This window comes from Ranitomeya variabilis, chromosome 1 (genome assembly GCF_051348905.1).
Source record: "Ranitomeya variabilis isolate aRanVar5 chromosome 1, aRanVar5.hap1, whole genome shotgun sequence".
Taxonomy (NCBI): domain Eukaryota; kingdom Metazoa; phylum Chordata; class Amphibia; order Anura; family Dendrobatidae; genus Ranitomeya; species Ranitomeya variabilis.
This window is the reverse complement of record NC_135232.1, coordinates 745,881,674-745,899,509: the sequence shown is the minus strand read 5'-3', so window position 1 is coordinate 745,899,509 and position 17,836 is coordinate 745,881,674. Positions and strand designations below refer to the sequence as shown.

The 17,836-nt window shown below is 44.8% G+C and overlaps 1 protein-coding gene across 1 annotated transcript; it reads left to right on the top strand.

The window, feature by feature from the left end:
- Window positions 1–6,635: 6,635 nt before the first annotated feature.
- On the top strand, window positions 6,636–17,184 carry CNIH1 (cornichon family member 1). The gene is made up of 5 exons (XM_077269840.1): window positions 6,636–6,833; window positions 7,822–7,890; window positions 13,975–14,087; window positions 14,841–14,984; window positions 15,840–17,184. Exons 1-5 carry the CDS (start codon window positions 6,753–6,755, stop codon window positions 15,865–15,867), a joined length of 435 nt encoding a protein of 144 aa, XP_077125955.1. The 5' UTR covers window positions 6,636–6,752; the 3' UTR covers window positions 15,868–17,184.
- The last annotated feature ends 652 nt before the right edge of the window (window positions 17,185–17,836 follow it).

Genomic DNA, 17,836 nt, shown 5'->3' with positions numbered 1-17,836 from the left:
AAAGCACTGTTTTTGTTTGTTTTTTTTATTTTGACCATTTTTCTTTTTCAGAAAAAATAAAAAATTTATTGCTAGGAAATTCAGAGACATGTCAGAAGTTTATAGAACAATTTAAATTTTACTCAAAAATATACCTATAAAGAGAAAAATCAGACAAATTGAACATTTTGCAGTGGTCTATTAATTTTTGCCAGAGCTGTTTACAGCGCTCCTATGTATAATGTCACCGGTGATCACTGTATTACCTGTACACTGACACTATATGCAGAGCTCCTGTGTATAATGTCACCGGTAAACACTGTATTACCTGTACACTGACACTATATACAGAGCTCCTGTGTATAATGTCACTGATGGTCACTGTATTACCTGTACACTATATGCAGAGCTCCTGTGTATAATGTCACTGGTGATCACTGTATTACTTGTACGCTGACACTATATACAGAGTTCCAGTGTATAATATCACTGGTGGTCACTGTATTACTTGTACACTGACACTGACTGGATTACCTGTACACTGACAGAGCTCATGTTTATAATGTCACTAGTGATTTCCAACAGTGCGCAGTGGGCCAATAGAAGGTTTGAGGGGTGGAGGAGGAGCTCTAGTGGAGCCTAGACAGAGTCTCAAGCAGGCTCGAAAATGTTGCCAGTCTGGGGCCTTGAAATTCCTGGTGGCAGCCCTGTATGTGCTCATCAGGGTGCACTATCAGGATGGATCCCGAAGCATCCATCCATCATCGGGACCCACTGTAAGAAGATGAATATTGCATGGTATACATCTTGCATTCTCCTCCTGTATAGAAAAATGCAATCTTCTGCGCTTTCCTACAGTTATATAAGTGAATGCCAGCCAGATGGAGCTGAAAGAACACACTTTTACCCTGCGTCTGTTGAATGGTCGACCATGGTGACGTTACTGTATATATCTGCACGCCGCCAATTTCATGCTGAAGTGTTACTTGGTGTGCTGTATGTATGGACGTGTCTTCCTTTAGATATACAACAATGTAGCCTGTACAGCAGCTTGTACAGACTTTGTCTCCATTCTAAATAGCGTGTTTCTGAATATAAGACAGGGTCTTATACAATTTTTTGCTCCGAAATTTGTGTTGGGGCTTATATTCTGGGGATGTCTTTTTGTGTTTTTCAATGAACAACAATCCACATTTATTCTTGAAGGCAAAATCAACACTTATTCAAATTTAATTGTCACGGGTATACCGCGACAGAGAGGGACCAGAAGACCGCAGTGTTTGGTTTCATGTACTCCTGCACCTGTTAAAAGCTCTCCACCATTTTAATAGACAATGTAGGTTTTTTCCTTGCTAGTAGTGCAAGGGTTAATCAGTTCAGTTGAAGCTCCTGGAGCTTTCCTACTTGGATTGTCTCAGCTGTTCAGTGTTGGCTGCTATAAAAGCTGACCTTTGGTACTTAGGGATTGCCAGTGTTAGTTCTTACTGCCTGGTTCGGGAGTTGGAGGTGTAGTTCATGGTTGAAGTTGGTGTTTGGAAATTGTTGCCTGGAGTTTTGTCTGTGTGCACCTGGTTAGCGCCCAAAGTTCCAACACCAGTGTGACAATAACCATGTCATCACACAGACACTGCACAACATCATGTGTATATACACACCTCTTATTACTGGCTCCAGGATGCTCATCTAGGAAACAGCTTATTTTTCACTCACAGATGAGAAACTCAGGGAAAGTCGAGTCTGCTTGTGAGTGATGAGGATTGGGAATAGCTGTGCACCCCATTTATAAGACAAGTCATCTAAAGGCCATATAATAATCATTTTTATTTCTATAGCGCCAACATGTTCCACAGCACTTTACAATTCAGCGTGACCTCGTACAGACAATACAGAGTAAACACATAATTCAACAGATACCAAGAGGGTGGAGGACCATGCTTACAAGCTACAATCTATGAGGAATAGAAGGGACATGAAAGGTAAATGGTAAAAGGTGCTTGTATTGTAAGGTCTGGACATCAATAAATAGGTATTCATATAATGCTGTATAAACTGGTCACCAGCCAGTGTGTGTACAGTGCAGGTACAGAGGGCTATTAAGTGCATGTGGGGGTGAACAGATGCTCTGGGTGTCATGATTTTGAAGAAATTTTGTATGGGCAAAACAGGGATAGTTAAATATGTTGAGGCAGTAGACTAGTCTGAAGAAATCCGTTTTTAAGGCCACGCTTAAAACTGTGGGTATTGGGGATTAATCAAATTGTCCTGGGTAGTGCATTCCAAAGAATTGGCGCAGCACGTGAGAAGCCTTGGAGACGGGAGAGGGAGGTTCTGATTATTGAGAATGTTAAGCTCATGTCATTAGCAGAACAGAGCGCACGGGAATAGTGGTAGACTGAGACAAGGGAGGAGATGTAGGGTGGTGTTGAACCGTGGAGTGCTTTGTGGGTGAGAGTAATAGGTTTACGGTATATTGAATTCTGGAGTGGATGGGTAACCAGTGCAATGTCTGGCACAAGCTAGAGGCATCGGTGTAATGGTTGGTGAGTAATATGATTCAGCTGCAGCATTCAGGACTAGGGTTGAGCGAAAGGGGTCGGCCATTTTCAGAAGTCGCCGACTTTTGGCAAAGTCGGGTTTCATGAAACCCGACCCGACCCCTGTGTGGGGTCGGCCATGAGGTCGGCGATCTTCTGAATCTGGTATCGGAATTCCGATACCGAGTTCCGATATGTTTGCGATATCGGAAATATGTATCGGAATCCACATTTAAGTGTAAAATAAAGAATTAAAATAAAAAATATTGATATACTCACCTCTCCGGAGGCCCCTGGACATCGCCGCTGGTAACCGGCAGCCTTCTTTGCTTAAAATGAGCGCGTTTACGGCCTTCCATGACGTCACAGCTTCTGATTGGTCGCTGTTGTGTATTCCCGTTTTTGTGCTCCCCTGGTGGTTGCTGGTGGTACTGGTGACTTGTTTGCACTTTTCTTCTTCTGTTCACCTGCTTCCATCAGTGTTTGGGAGTTTCCTATTTAGCCTTGCTCTCCAGTCATTTCCTTGCCGGTCATCATTGTAACCAGAGCCTTCGGTTGCATGTTCCTGCTACTAGTCTGCTGATCAGCTAAGTGGACTTTGTCCTTTTGTTTTGTACCTTTTGTCCAGTTTGCAGTTTTTGTAATTCTCTGTAGCTGGAAGCTCTTGCGGGCTGAAATTGCCACTCCTGTGTCATGAGTTGACACAGGAGTCTTAAAGTAATTTCAGGATGGTTTTTGAAAGGGTTTTCAGTTGACCGTGAAGTCCTCTTTTGTATCCTTCTGCTATCTAGTAAGTGGACCTCTCTTTGCTAAATCTACTTTCATACTGTGTATGTCTTTTCCTCTTAATTCACCGTTATTACATGTGGGGGGCTGCTATCATCTTTTGGGGTATTTCCCTAGAGGTAAGCCAGGTCTGTTTCTTCCTCTACGTGTGACATAAATTCCCCTTAAAATTTATAAACTTTAATAGAATATCTTAAGAATACCACTTCCCAGTGAAAACAGAAAAACTATAAAAAAAATGGAATATAGAGATACTAGGTGCACCTAACCTAGTAGATGACCCTCCACTATCCTGCTGTCCCTGCCTAGCAGTGGAGGTTGGCACCCTGATAGAGTATTTGGCGCCCCCACTCCGCGGCGGCTGTAACCTGCTGGCCCTGTTAAATAACTATCCAGCTATAGGTGAGAAAACAATAAGCGGTTTAAAGATATGAAGAAAGCAGGAGTAGAAAAACTAAGGTGCACACTAGATGTAAACAATATCAACCTCCATTAATGAGAGCCCACTAGATGCAGTATTCTGGGGACATATAGCCAATTGGGTTGTTTGAAATATTGATACAATCGTCCTCAGTACAGTTCCAAAAACAGAAGATAAGGCATACAAACTTTGTGCATAGCTAGTGGGAAAAAGAAGAAAATCATCTTTTTGTTTTTAAAGACAATAGGAGGAAGAACATAAAATATAAATGACCTGGTTCAGTCCAGATAATAGACTGTGCATACCCACACCATCTAGCAAATGTTACACATTATTTCTGATGACTGAAAGAAAGGGGGGTGTGTAAACACTATTACATAAGTACCTACAGTAAACCAGAACACACTATAGGTGCCAATAAACGAACGTAGCAGGTGACCATAAATTACACCTGACGCACAGTATAGCGGACTATAAACATAGATGATAAAGAAAACAGCCAGAAGCAAAAAGATGGGAAATATTCCCCAAAAATTAGAGCACTTAGCTGTAAGTAGAACGCCCCCGACGCGTTTCCCCGTTAAACGGTTCCTCAGGGGGCAGAGACGGATACGATGAACCGGAGGTCAGAGATGTGGGTGTCCTGATGATCTACAGTTAGAGCAGTCTTACCTGCGGTCACTCCATCACTTTTCAGTGCACGCACCTGGTTCTCTACAGTTAGAGCAGTCCTACATGCGGTCACTCCACCACTTTTCAGTGCACACACCTGGTTCTCTACAGTTAGAGCAGTCCTACCTGCGGTCACTCCATCACTTTTCAGTGCACACAGCTGGTTCTCTAAAGTTAGAGCAGTCCTACCTGCGGTCACTCCATCACTTTTCAGTGCACACACCTGGTTCTCTACAGTTAGAGCAGTCCTACCTGCGGTCACTCCATCACTTTTCAGTGCACACACCTGGTTCTCTACAGTTAGAGCAGTCCTACCTGCGGTCACTCCATCACTTTTCAGTGCACACACCTGGTTCTCTACAGTTAGAGCAGTCCTACCTGCGGTCAGTCCATCACTTTTCAGTGCACACAGCTGGTTCTCTACAGTTAGAGCAGTCCTACCTGCGGTCACTCCATCACTTTTCAGTGCACACACCTGGTTCTCTACAGTTAGAGCAGTCCTACCTGCGGTCACTCCATCACTTTTCAGTGCACACACCTGGTTCTCTACAGTTAGAGCAGTCCTACCTGCGGTCACTCCATCACTTTTCAGTGCACACAGCTGGTTCTCTACAGTTAGAGCAGTCCTACCTGCGGTCACTCCATCACTTTTCAGTGCACACCTGGTTCTCTACAGTTAGAGCAGTCCTACCTGCGGTCACTCCATCACTTTTCAGTGCACATACCTGGTTCTCTACAGTTAGAGCAGTCCTACCTGCGGTCACTCCATCACTTTTCAGTGCACGCACCTGGTTCTCTACAGTTAGAGCAGTCCTACCTGCGGTCACTCCATCACTTTTCAGTGCACGCACCTGGTTCTCTACAGTTAGAGCAGTCCTACCTGCGGTCACTCCATCACTTTTCAGTGCACGCACCTGGTTCTCTACAGTTAGAGCAGTCCTACCTGCGGTCACTCCATCACTTTTCATTGCACGCACCTGGTTCTCTACAGTTAGAGCAGTCCTACATGCGGTCACTCCATCACTTTTCAGTGCACACACCTGGTTCTCTACAGTTAGAGCAGTCCTACCTGCGGTCACTCCATCACTTTTCAGTGCACATACCTGGTTCTCTACAGTTAGAGCAGTCCTACCTGCCGTCACTCCATCACTTTTCAGTGCACGCACCTGGTTCTCTACAGTTAGAGCAGTCCTACCTGCGGTCACTCCACCACTTTTCAGTGCACACACCTGGTTCTCTACAGTTAGAGCAGTCCTACCTGCGGTCACTCCATCACTTTTCAGTGCACACACCTGGTTCTCTACAGTTAGAGCAGTCCTACCTGCGGTCACTCCATCACTTTTCAGTGCACACAGCTGGTTCTCTACAGTTAGAGCAGTCCTACCTGCGGTCACTCCATCACTTTTCAGTGCACACCTGGTTCTCTACAGTTAGAGCAGTCCTACCTGCGGTCACTCCATCACTTTTCAGTGCACACACCTGGTTCTCTACAGTTAGAGCAGTACTTCATGCGGCCACTCCATCACTTTTTAGTGCAGTGTGGAGGATAAATAAATCACAATTCTCTTCTTTATGGGTTTATTCCTCATAATGGTTATTGTCGGCTAGCGCCTGTAGAGACAAGCAATTCTGCAATTTACTGCTTATTGAAATGTTCAGCCGCTTTTAAGATATTAACACTTTTAGGCTACAGCTTGTTGTCTTGGGAGACCGACCACCGCTCTAGAACGCAGAACATGTGCAGCGCTTACAAAGTCTCTTCTAATGTGCCTGTAAGTCAGTGTTGAATTCTGTAAAGAGTGCCGGAGAGCACTGTTACCGACTAAGCCCGGCCACAGCAGTGCTTCAGAGCAGCGCTTACAAGCTAGACAGTGGTGGTGGTCGGTTTCCTAGGCAACAAGCTGTAAACAAAGTGTCAACACATGAAGAATAGCTGCAAATTTTAATATCCAGTAAATTGTAAAAGTGTGTAGCCACGGGACCTGTCTGACAATTTCCAGCTATGACTGCTTGTTTCCTCAGACTTTTTTTTGACGTTTCCGATTTCTGTTTAGCCTTCTTGTGGCGTCTTTTTTGGGTCTTCTGGACTTTTCTCTGTAAACTCCACCCAATAATGAAAAAACTGCCAGTATTGTTATTATTATACTCGGACATGTAGTCACCTGACTGTCCCCCCCACCAGTACCATCACTTGGTAGCGCCCGAGCAGTCAGCTGACCGCAGAGCGCGCGGCCCCGCCTTCATCTCTTGGTGTCGCGCTCGGCCCCGCCTCTCCCGTCGGCGTTACGTGCGCGGTCCCGCCCAGCAGAGCACCCGGTGAATGATTATTCCCAGCAGTCCCCGCGCCCCCCGGACGGAACATGGCGTTCACGTTCGCGGCCTTCTGCTACATGCTGGCTCTGCTGCTCACGGCCGCGCTCATCTTCTTCGCTATCTGGCACGTAAGTATCCGGCGGCGGTGCTGAGCTGGCTGCTCCCCTCCTTCCCAGTACAAGCCTCACACTTCCACCTCGATTTCCTCTCTGCTGCTCTCAGAACTACAACTCCCAGCATGCAATGCCCTAGGAGCTTGCACTTCGCAGTCCACTTGTTACATAACGATGACCGTCGCTGCCGGTCACTCCTGGCTGGGACTTGTAGTTCTTCACCCTCTGACCATGGAATACGAATATAAGGCATGGAGCTCTGGTCTCATAGTCTATTGCCAGCTTGGCATCCTGGGATTTGTAGTTCAATCCTAATAAAGCTATAGGATTTAATTCTGGGACTTGTAGTTCTATTGTCTGCTCCGCAGGCGGTCTGATGGGTTTATTATTGGGCAATCGGCAGCTCGCCCATCCTTTCCCTCTGCTTTCTGTTAGTGATCTCCTCCTGCTGTCAGGATAGTTTGTTACAATGTGTCAGCGCAGAGAGCTATTGTGCATGTTAATAACCCGGTGTCCACAGCTGTTGTGACCTGCAGGCACTGCCTTACAGCTACTTGCATCCTGGCACTTGTGGTCCTCCCTGTATAACTGATTATATAGACTGATCTGTACTGCGGGTTACATCCAGACTTGGCACCCCCAGACGGATCCTGCAGAACCCACTAATGTGTCCCCCCAGAGACATGGTGCACATAGTATAATGTACCTCTAACTTGTGTATATGATCAAACCGTAAGATGAAAAGATAAAGGGTCTAAGACCAAACAGTGCACACCTGCATGAGGTACGGGCAGACGGCCCCACCCCACGGCCTCATTCACACCGGTGTATGTAGGTCAGGATGTGATTAGTATGTGTGAAGCAGGAGCAGGGCGGCTCCACTCACAGACCTGGAGCAGATCTGGCGACCTACATCCACAGGTGTGAATGGGCCGCACAGGGCCATGTGTTCCATGAGGTGCACATTTCTTCCTGTACATTAATCTTGGATTTCTTTCCCTAGATTATTGCATTTGATGAACTGAAGACGGACTACAAGAACCCTATAGACCAGTGTAACACGCTCAATCCTGTAAGTTACGGGCGACGCTCGTTCTCCTTTCTTGTCCTGACGGTCTGTGTCATCAGTCGCACTTTGCAGTGATGGGAGTTGTGGTCACGACCGAGGAGCCGTCCCTCTTAGCAGTGGAGTATGGTCTGCCGCTTCTGTCCTGCATTGTGTCTGTAAGGGAGAAGCCGGATGACCTGGAGCCCCACTGACCCTTATGGGGGCTGCCTATCCCGGCCCTATTATTGGTACTACATACACTGAGCTCTGGACTGAGGGGATTCGCGTTCTCCTGACATTAGTCGCACCCCCAGAAGGCTGAGGAAATCTCCTCTAACAATGGCAGAAGGTTTGAAATTGCAGTTCCCTAACATTTTAGTGCTTAAAAGGAATTCTAATCTCTCCAAGACGTGCCCTCACTGTTCGGCTGCTGTCTGACCCTTGGGACCCCCGCATCCTGAGAACAGCAAAGGATCCTTGAGATCTGTGCCTTCAGAAAATGACCTATTGTTTAAATCAGGTTTATGTGTTTAATGTCCTTTAAAATATTTTGTGTGTGTGTATATAGATAGATAGATGGAGATAGATATCTCTCTCTCCATCTCTCTCCATCTCTCTATCTCTCTATCTATCTATCTATCTTATCTATCTATCTATATATCACTTCTTCCTCCTCCTGTACAATGACTGATTGCAAGTTTATATACAGCTGATAACCCAGGATTCACCATTCACAATAGGGGGATGTCACAGCTCTCCTCCCCTCCTGTACAATGGCTGATAACACCTTTATATACAGTAGATAACACATGATCCACCATTCACAATAGGTGATGTCACAGCTCACCTCCTCCTCCTGTACAATGACTGATAACACCTCTATATACAGTAGATAACACAGGATCCACCATTCACAATAGGTGATGTCACAGCTCACCTCCTCCTCCTGTACAATTACTGATAACACGTCTATATACAGTAGATAATAAACAGGATCCACCATTCACAATAGGTGATATCACAGCTTACCTCCTCCTCCTGTACAATGACTGATAACACCTCTATATACAGTAGATAACACAGGATCCACCATTCACAATAGGTGATGTCACAGCTCACCTCCTCCTCCTGTACAATGACTGATATCACCTCTATATACAGTAGTTAATAAACAGGATCCACCATCCACAATAGGTGATGTCACAGCTCACCTCCTCCTCCTGTACAATGACTGATATCACCTCTATATACAGTAGATAACACAGGATCCACCATTCACAATAGGTGATGTCACAGCTCACCTTCTCCTCCTCCTGTACAATGACTGATAACGTCTATATACAGTAGATAATACATGATCCACCATTCACAATAGGTGATGTCACAGCTCACCCCCTTCTCCTCCTGTACAATGACTGATATCACCTCTATATACAGTAGATAACACAGGATCCACCATTCACAATAGGTGATGTCACAGCTCACCTTCTCCTCCTCCTGTACAATGACTGATAACGTCTATATACAGTAGATAATACATGATCCACCATTCACAATAGGTGATGTCACAGCTCACCCCCTTCTCCTCCTGTACAATGACTGATATCACCTCTATATACAGTAGATAACACAGGATCCACCATTCACAATAGGTGATGTCACAGCTCACCTTCTCCTCCTCCTGTACAATGACTGATAACGTCTATATACAGTAGATAACACAGGATCCACCATTCACAATAGGTGATGTCACAGCTCACCCCCTTCTCCTCCTCTATAATGACTGATAACACCTCTATATACAGTAGATAATACATGATCCACCATTCACAATAGGTGATGTCACAGCTCACCCCCTCCTCCTCCTGTACAATGACTGATAACACCTCTATATACAGTAGATAACACAGGATCCACCATTCATAATTGATGTCACCTTCTATCACTTTGTTTTTTGCACCCGCTCTTTAGATGCTTCAGTGCAGAATACGGGGTCAGAGTCTGATCATTGTGGCTAATGTACATGTGCATTTCCTGAAAGTACAGGAAATGTGTCTAAAAATAAATCCCCCTGGCTGGTGTGAAAATTGCAAGATTTCTTATTTTTATTTTTAATAAACTGATAGGACACAAAAAACCCTAAACAATTGGTAATTTTCTGCTGTCCCTTTCTTTGCTCGTTGATGCTGCCAGCTGACCACCTGTCCAGGGTGCTGCTCCCGGCCCCATTACATGGCTGGAGCTGTGCTGCATCGGGGACATGATCTACAGCAATGCAGGGAAAACGTAGGAAGGAGGTGCAGCACTAAATCCTGCTGAGGATCAGTGGGGTCCCAAGGGTCTGACTTGCAACGTGTCCTGCTGGTGTTGGAATAACTCTTTCCCACCAGGATGGCGGTGTCTATAGCTGTTTAATCACATTGCACATTTGAAAAGTGGAACCTGCAATATTCCTCTTAAAAATAAATAAATACATTGTGCTTGTAGTCTTCAGCTCCTGCTAAGTGGGACGGTCCTGTATTATGCGGATAAGCTGGGATGTGTAGTACGTTTTCTGGCTGTGAATCTCTCACACTAACGTCTCTCAATCTGCTTTTTACTTTGTCGCAAACAAAGACATTTGAAAAGCTGAAAAAGATTAAAAGAGTGAAAAGTGCACTGAAGGTGTGTACACCCTCCCCCCATTGTTCTAGGCCCCAGTGTGTGTGGATATTCCTCTGCCTCCATCATATCTATATATTTTTGTGCCTGATCCATCCGCATCCTCAGATTTCCATACATTCTCTTCATCTTCTCACGTGGAAGAACTTGATTTTTGCCTGCTGACGTCCAAGAAAAACTGTTATCTGCCTTCGGAGTTCTCCTTTAATAAGCAAAAAAAAAAAGAAAAACCTTTATCCAGATAATGTGGTGCTCATGTTTAAAGGATATAGCCACCGTCAAGGGCTCATTATTACTTTTTTTATTTTACTTAAATGCTAACTATAATTTTGCAGTTGGGTTACATTAAACATTTTGCACTTATTGGCTTAGGCTACTTTCACACTAGCGTCGGGAACAACCCGTCGCTGCGCGTCGGGCCGACGTTCCCGACGCTAGTGTGTTCTCCGCCGCACAACGGGGGCAGCGGATGCATATTTCCCACGCATCCGCTGCCCCATTGTGATGTGCGGGGAGGTGGGGGCGGAGTTCCGACTGCGCATGCGCGGTCGGAAAAAGCGGACCGTCGGGAGCAAAAAACGTTACATGTAACGTTTTTTTCTCCTGACGGACCGCTACCATACGCCCAAACGCCGCCAAACGCATTCACCGTTTTGAAATGCGTCGCAAATGCGTCGCAAATGCGTCGCTAATGTTACTCTATGACGAAACAACGTATCCAGCAAAAACTTTTGCTGGATGCGGCGTTTCGCAAAAACGACGCATTTGCGACGTATTGCAGTTAACGCTAGTGTGAAACTAGCCTTATCTGCACGTTTGATAGGGTCATAAATTGGCAGAGAGCTCAGTGAAAGCCAGATAAAAGAATTAGAAACTCCACACAGAGAGCGAGCTAAAGACACTGGAAAAGCCAAACATTTTAATCCCCAACTGCAAAATATAACCCAAAATGCATGGATTTAAATAAAAAAATAAATGTCCCTGTAAGTAATTGATTGTATGTGACTATGAAAGAACAATGCTGGATAGAGTTGATAGAAAAATCTTTTTGCTCAACCTTAGTTTTTTTTGCCCTGAATCTGAGCAATGATTGTCACTTACAGCAGGCATATATTTAGAAAAATGATCAACTGCAATGCAAAGTCCAGTAGACGGCGCCAGAAAGTCTCCATATACGAAGATTATAGACCGGGACCTACTTTTCCATCTTTTTTTTTTGTTTTTTAGACCAAATTGCCCCCTGCTGATCCCCCCCCCCCCCCGCACACCACACACTATTGCTACAGAAGGCATTTCACAGTTTGTCCCGATCCCTCGTCATCGTCACACCTGTTATAAATGCGGACCTGACGTCACTTGTGCATTCACGTCACCATCTTATTATTCACCGTGAGGTTATTAACATGCATGGAAAGCGTGTGTGATATTAACACAGGAATGTGCACGACTCCGGGGATTGCGCCAAGTATTTCCATGGTTCCTTCTCTTTAGATGAGCTTGATCCCGGCCGATGCCTTTCCTGATGTTCATGGCAGCTCATTCGTTGCATCTGCAGAGATTAGGACCTGGGCAGCCGGATTAAGCCCTTTCCGCCTCTCCAGCTGTTCCTGTATTACAGGGCCCCATATGAACTGCTGCAATCATTAACCATTTGCTTGTCAAGACCAGATAATCCTGCATCTGAGGTTACATTGGTGCTAGATTTAAAGGGGTATTCCACCAGGACTTGGGTTTCCACCTGGTTTGAGTGCATTGATGCCCTACAATCCCCATGCAGTGGAAACGACTTTGTTCACCAATGTCCTAGATTGGAATGGAAGGAAGATATGTTTTGGCCTCACTTCTAAGTGACCATGATGGTCCAGTTGCAAACCTCGATGTCTGGGCCTGTCATTGCTCCCCTGACCCATATACATGTATGAAACTGAGTTCAGGCGGTGCACGTCAGATGTGTGAACTCACCCTTTACTTTAAGAAAGGCCTCCTCAGACCAGTGACTGGGTCCATGTACTCGTACACCTTGCATACGGGTGCAGAATCTGACCGCAGAATGAGGCCCAATCATGTTCCCCATCCATTGATTTATGTGGGATGCATCTGCCCCAGATTTGCACACAGTTACACAATTTGAGGATTTTTGCACTGAGGCAGCTATAAATGGCGCGTCCTCATCATCCTCGTCAGGTGTCATATTGCCATTTGGTGCCTAGTGACAATTTCCATAATGCAAATCGCCAGAGCAAGCAGAGACTAAATAAGAACAGATACTGGTGAGATTTCAGTGCTAAAGCCAGCTGAATTGCGAGTGCAGCTCTGCAGTATAAGGCTGCTTTTATATTGCCTTCTTTGGAGGTGGATTGGAGATTTGTAAGTCTCCTGGTTTTCAGACGAGAAATGTGTGTGATTCTATAGAGGCCACATAATGTAACACGTTGCAGATCTTCTCGGCGGTCAGTGACATAATGTTCTTGTAGAGATCTCTGCCACTTCAGGCACCATCACTTATTGTTTCTCCAGAAGTAAGAAATCATCCTTCCCCACCGCTCCGGCGTATTGCAGGCAGGAATGAGCGACAGCACGTAGTGTCGGCGGGTTATCAGGATGCGAGCGTGTAAACCCTCCGTGTGCACAAGCCCTAATCGCCTCACTCGCTGTGACCCCACAGGATGAGTGTGCCCCCTAAATAAGCACTTTACCCCCCAGCGGACTAAAGGTCCAGACGATTAGAAGGCGGCATGTGCTGCATACATGATGCTGTACGGGGACAGAGTAAATCTATTAATCAGAATTCGTTGGACCGTAAATGATTGTTCCGTCAGAATAGGCCTCAGGCGCTGTTCACACAAATGTATTAGTCTGTATACGAACCGTAATGCCCGGACCAACCTCGGGTCTCCTGAGCTGAACTCACCAGCTCGTATTTGTTATTTCAGGGTCGGTCTGGTCATTGTGGTCCGAGTACAGACCACGTAATATGCACTTGTGACTGTAGCTATAAATGCACGGTAATGTCTTGACTTTATGCACTGTTTAGTGGCCCACTGGCCCCATTGACGACAGTGCTATCAATGGAACGATGGTGCACTCACATTTGGGGTCTCTGAGCCCCAATCTTGAGTGGAGGAGCGTGAAGCAGTAGGACCCCTGAGATCTGCGAGGTATCCAATATCTTGTGGGTATATAGTAACTTGCAAATATGGGAATAAAAAGGAAACCTCCAACATCCTCCAATGACATTGGAGGTACTACTGCCACTTTGATGATGGCGTTGGTAGATTTCCACCCCCCTACCCTCCAGTTTTACTTTCCGGCACATTCTAGTTACCTGTCGATGGCCGGTGCAGTGTGTGATGGCGAAAGGGGCGGTGCACTGAGGGTCTGCACCGAGGGTCTGCTCCAGTGTCCTGGCACAGTATGGCATTGACGGAAATGTTCCTTCTCTTGCAGCTTGTGCTTCCTGAGTACCTCATCCATGCCTTCTTCTGTGTCATGTTCCTTTGTGCTGCAGAGTGGTTAACGCTCGGATTAAACATGCCGCTCTTAGCGTACCACATTTGGAGGTAATGTATAATAATTCTGATTTGCATACATGTCTGACAATCCTACGATAGAATATGATGCTTGTTTTTGTGGAGGATGTGGAAAATCAATAGCGTTGTAGATATTTTTACCAACCATTGCGTAAACGTGACCTGTTTTTTTTTTTTTTGTCTTCTGCTCGTCCATCACTGCTGAGGGCCTGACAATGGCAAAAATAAGATAGGAGTTTCTTCACAAGTCGACAAATTCCTCTAGTCATTTGGTGATTTTGGCCTAGACTTCACTTTCTGTGTCACAAAGAAGGGAATTAATATTGTAGAATACATGACAGAATTAATGTTCACCTTGTTGCCGATTTTCTGCCCTGATTTTTAGGTGGAAAAGTACAGAACCGTAACAACAAAGTGCATGAGATTGCAAATTTATTATACAAAAACCACTCGCCTCCAGGTCAACTTCTGCAGTGTGGATGATATTTGTTTCAATGTGTCAGTTTCTACCACTTAATTTGAGTTCATTTTTTCCATTAGAGTTCAATAGGGAAGTCAAAATATGCAACAAATACGGTAATGAAGGCCATGTTCACAATTTGCGTTTTTTTGCAGCGCTTTTTATACAAATTTTAAGCTGCATTTTGCTAGGTCAGTGTCTTTTTTTTTTTTTTTTTTTTTCTGTCTGATCCTGTGCAATGTTGTGTTACGGTTTTATTCTCGCTATTTTGGTAATTTTCAGTTTAATGTGACGCTGTGCACTGTCCTCTCTCTCGTTTGCAGGTACATGAGCAGGCCTGTAATGAGCGGCCCCGGACTTTACGACCCCACAACTATTATGAATGCAGACATTCTAGCATATTGTCAAAAGGAGGGATGGTGTAAACTAGCTTTTTACCTGCTCTCATTTTTCTACTATCTTTATGGGTAAGTTTTGTTTTTGGTCCTTGCCTAAGACCCCCGAGTTCAGTCCGTATATCATGACCATGGCCTCATATACGCCCATGAGACTGTCGCGTCCTGGTCCAGATGCCTGTGGCCAGTTTGGGCATTATGGTCTGCAATATACGGACATTGGAGCTTGTTCTCTATGGATGGATCTGTGCTTGCAGATGGAGTTCCCATACAGTTAGTGAGAGGATCCAAATGGAAATTACTGGAAGAAACGTAGAGAGATTGTATAATCACAGTAAGCCCTGCCATTGTTCCTTATTAATGCACAAGGGGGTGGGGAGTTTGGCTCCCTGCTCTTTAATGTGATGCCACGTTGTAAGACCTAGTTAGCCTTGAGCTTGAATGGCTGCGTATAACCAGGGCTGTGGAGTCGGTAAGCCAAACCTCCAACTCCTCAATTTCAATGACTCCTACTCCATCATAATGGGCTCCGACTCTACAGCCCTGCGTAAAACAAGCTGCCAGGGGTTGGGGTTTCCAGTCCCAAACCAATATTTGACGCCCTGTTGACGTCTCCTCCAGATCTAATGCACATGGCAGAGGCTTCAGGATGGTCCACGAGACCACTTAATCGAAGAAGCAAAGCTAAGGAGGGATGATATAAGGTGCAGTGTATATTTTATAAACCTGAGTCCTTAGGCAGTGATCTGCAACCTGTGTGTCCCCCAGTTTGTGATACTACAACTCACAGCATGTCCCTACAGTCACAGCTGGAGAGTCACAGGTTACAGATCTACCAGAGAAACTCTCACCTGCATCCCCAGTTGAAGCACCACCAATAGGCGGCCCACCATATCGTCATCCCCGCTTTCCGTCTTTCTCTTGCAGCATGATCTACGTGTTGGTGAGCTCCTAAGAGAAGCCTGAACAAGAAGCTGGTTGAAGATAATTGCATGCAAAGCTGTAAACACTATAGGCATTTGATCCGGCTAGATCCTACCGCAGCGGCCAGTGCGTTCCCTACACTGCGTATATACTTGAAAGGGACAAACATGGCTTCCCAACTTTTTTTTTTTTTTTTTAAACAGCCAGTCACATTTCGTGCTGGAGAGGGAAGATTCTTCGTTTTACAAGGACTGAGAAATTGTGTATATTCATCATTCTTTCCTCCTCTTCCTTTTAAGCTGTTGCTGTATTTTTTTTTAAGCCTTTTCTGATATTTTTGCTTGTGTGAAAGGTCTTGCACTGATGTTAATGACTGAATTGGCTTAATGTAATTCTTCAGTTAAAAATTTTCCCCTTTTGCAAAAAAAAAATTATTATTTTTTTTTTTTTAAAGTTTGGTTTAGAAACACTCCCGACTGTATATGGGTTTATGGACTTTTACTATTGACGGGTGCTGGTAAGCTCGGAGCTTTTTCTGTTAGCCTTTGCCACATAAGGGGCCAACACATTATTAATGGTCGTGTGATAGTCTTAATTTGACGTTGGCAGTAATTACCCTGCTTTGGGATCTGATTAATCCCCTGTGAAAAAAAAACAATACTTTTTTCCAACCTAAAGAATTTGGGAACACGCTGCAAACAGAGCTTTTCAAGACCCGTATCTGTCATCTGAAGCTCAGCAATCGATTGTTATAGAAGATCGCAGGTTGGTACATGTAAATGGATTATTAGCTACTGATAACGAGTCAGGTCTCCATTTATTGCATCTCAGAGGGATTATCTCATGAAGAAAACCAAACACACGTTGCCGTAGTCCGGATTAGGACACAGCAGCGGACCCTTTCTGTGGTGTTGGCGGACCCAGTCTGTGCTTGTATTACATGGGTGGCTCTTCATTACTATCTGCAGCTTCTACCAGCTGCTTTGTCTTCAGGATGCATCTTTTTTACAAGTGATTTCTCTCCCGTCACTATTTGTACATAACTAACCAATGCTCACTTTCTACCAAGCATATGTGGTTTCAACAGATTGGATATAGATATTTTTGTCTTTTTTTTTTTTTTAAACGTTCCCTACACCTTCCTAAGCAACTCTTATTTTGTGGCTGCTGTGATGCGTTCTGATTTGTATAGCTAATTTAATTAGTCATCTTTTTAAGTTATATATCTTTAGATGCATGCCTCACGTTTCCATGTCACAACACCCCAAAATGCCTTTTTTTTTCTAGTACTGAGAAATACAACAAATGCAATATAATATACCAATAAAAAGAGAGACCTGGACATTGACCTTGTTCGAGAACTTTACCTACTGTGTGTGCACATTTTTGCAGGTGAAGGATTGCATAATCCTAGGAAGAGCTTAGTGTGTGATACAAGCTGATAAGAGTTTTCTGAGCGGACCCAGTAAGAAAGAAGTGTTGTGCTATATTTTTCCATATTTCGATTCAGACTAGAGATCCAATATCATAAGATATTAGTTCATTAGTAAGGGGGTGTATGAATATAGGAGATCAGTCCTCTTTTCTATGAGCGTCTTATCTTTTCTAGGTTCTCTGTATACGTATCTGGCTTTGATTTAGATTTGTCATTATGGGAGAAAATACCCACAAATGAATAGGTACTTGTTAAAATATGCTTGTATGAATAAGGCCTCGTGAAGCCCAGTTTATTATCGCCCTAGTGCAGCTGTCAATTGGCTCGCAGTAGTGGCAGAATTAGACAGATTTCAGTTATTTAGAGTTGGTGTGAATGGATTTGCAAGACTCTGCCCAGTGGCCATGTTGGCGAGCTGCGGCCATGTGACGGGAGCCCAGTGAACAACTTCTTATCTGTCGGTATCTGTGGCTCGTGTGCTTCACGCTGGTTCATCACAGGATGCGCCGAGGATGCTGGTCAGGTAAGAGGTGGCTCTCAGGATTTCCAGTCGGATCCTGAGACT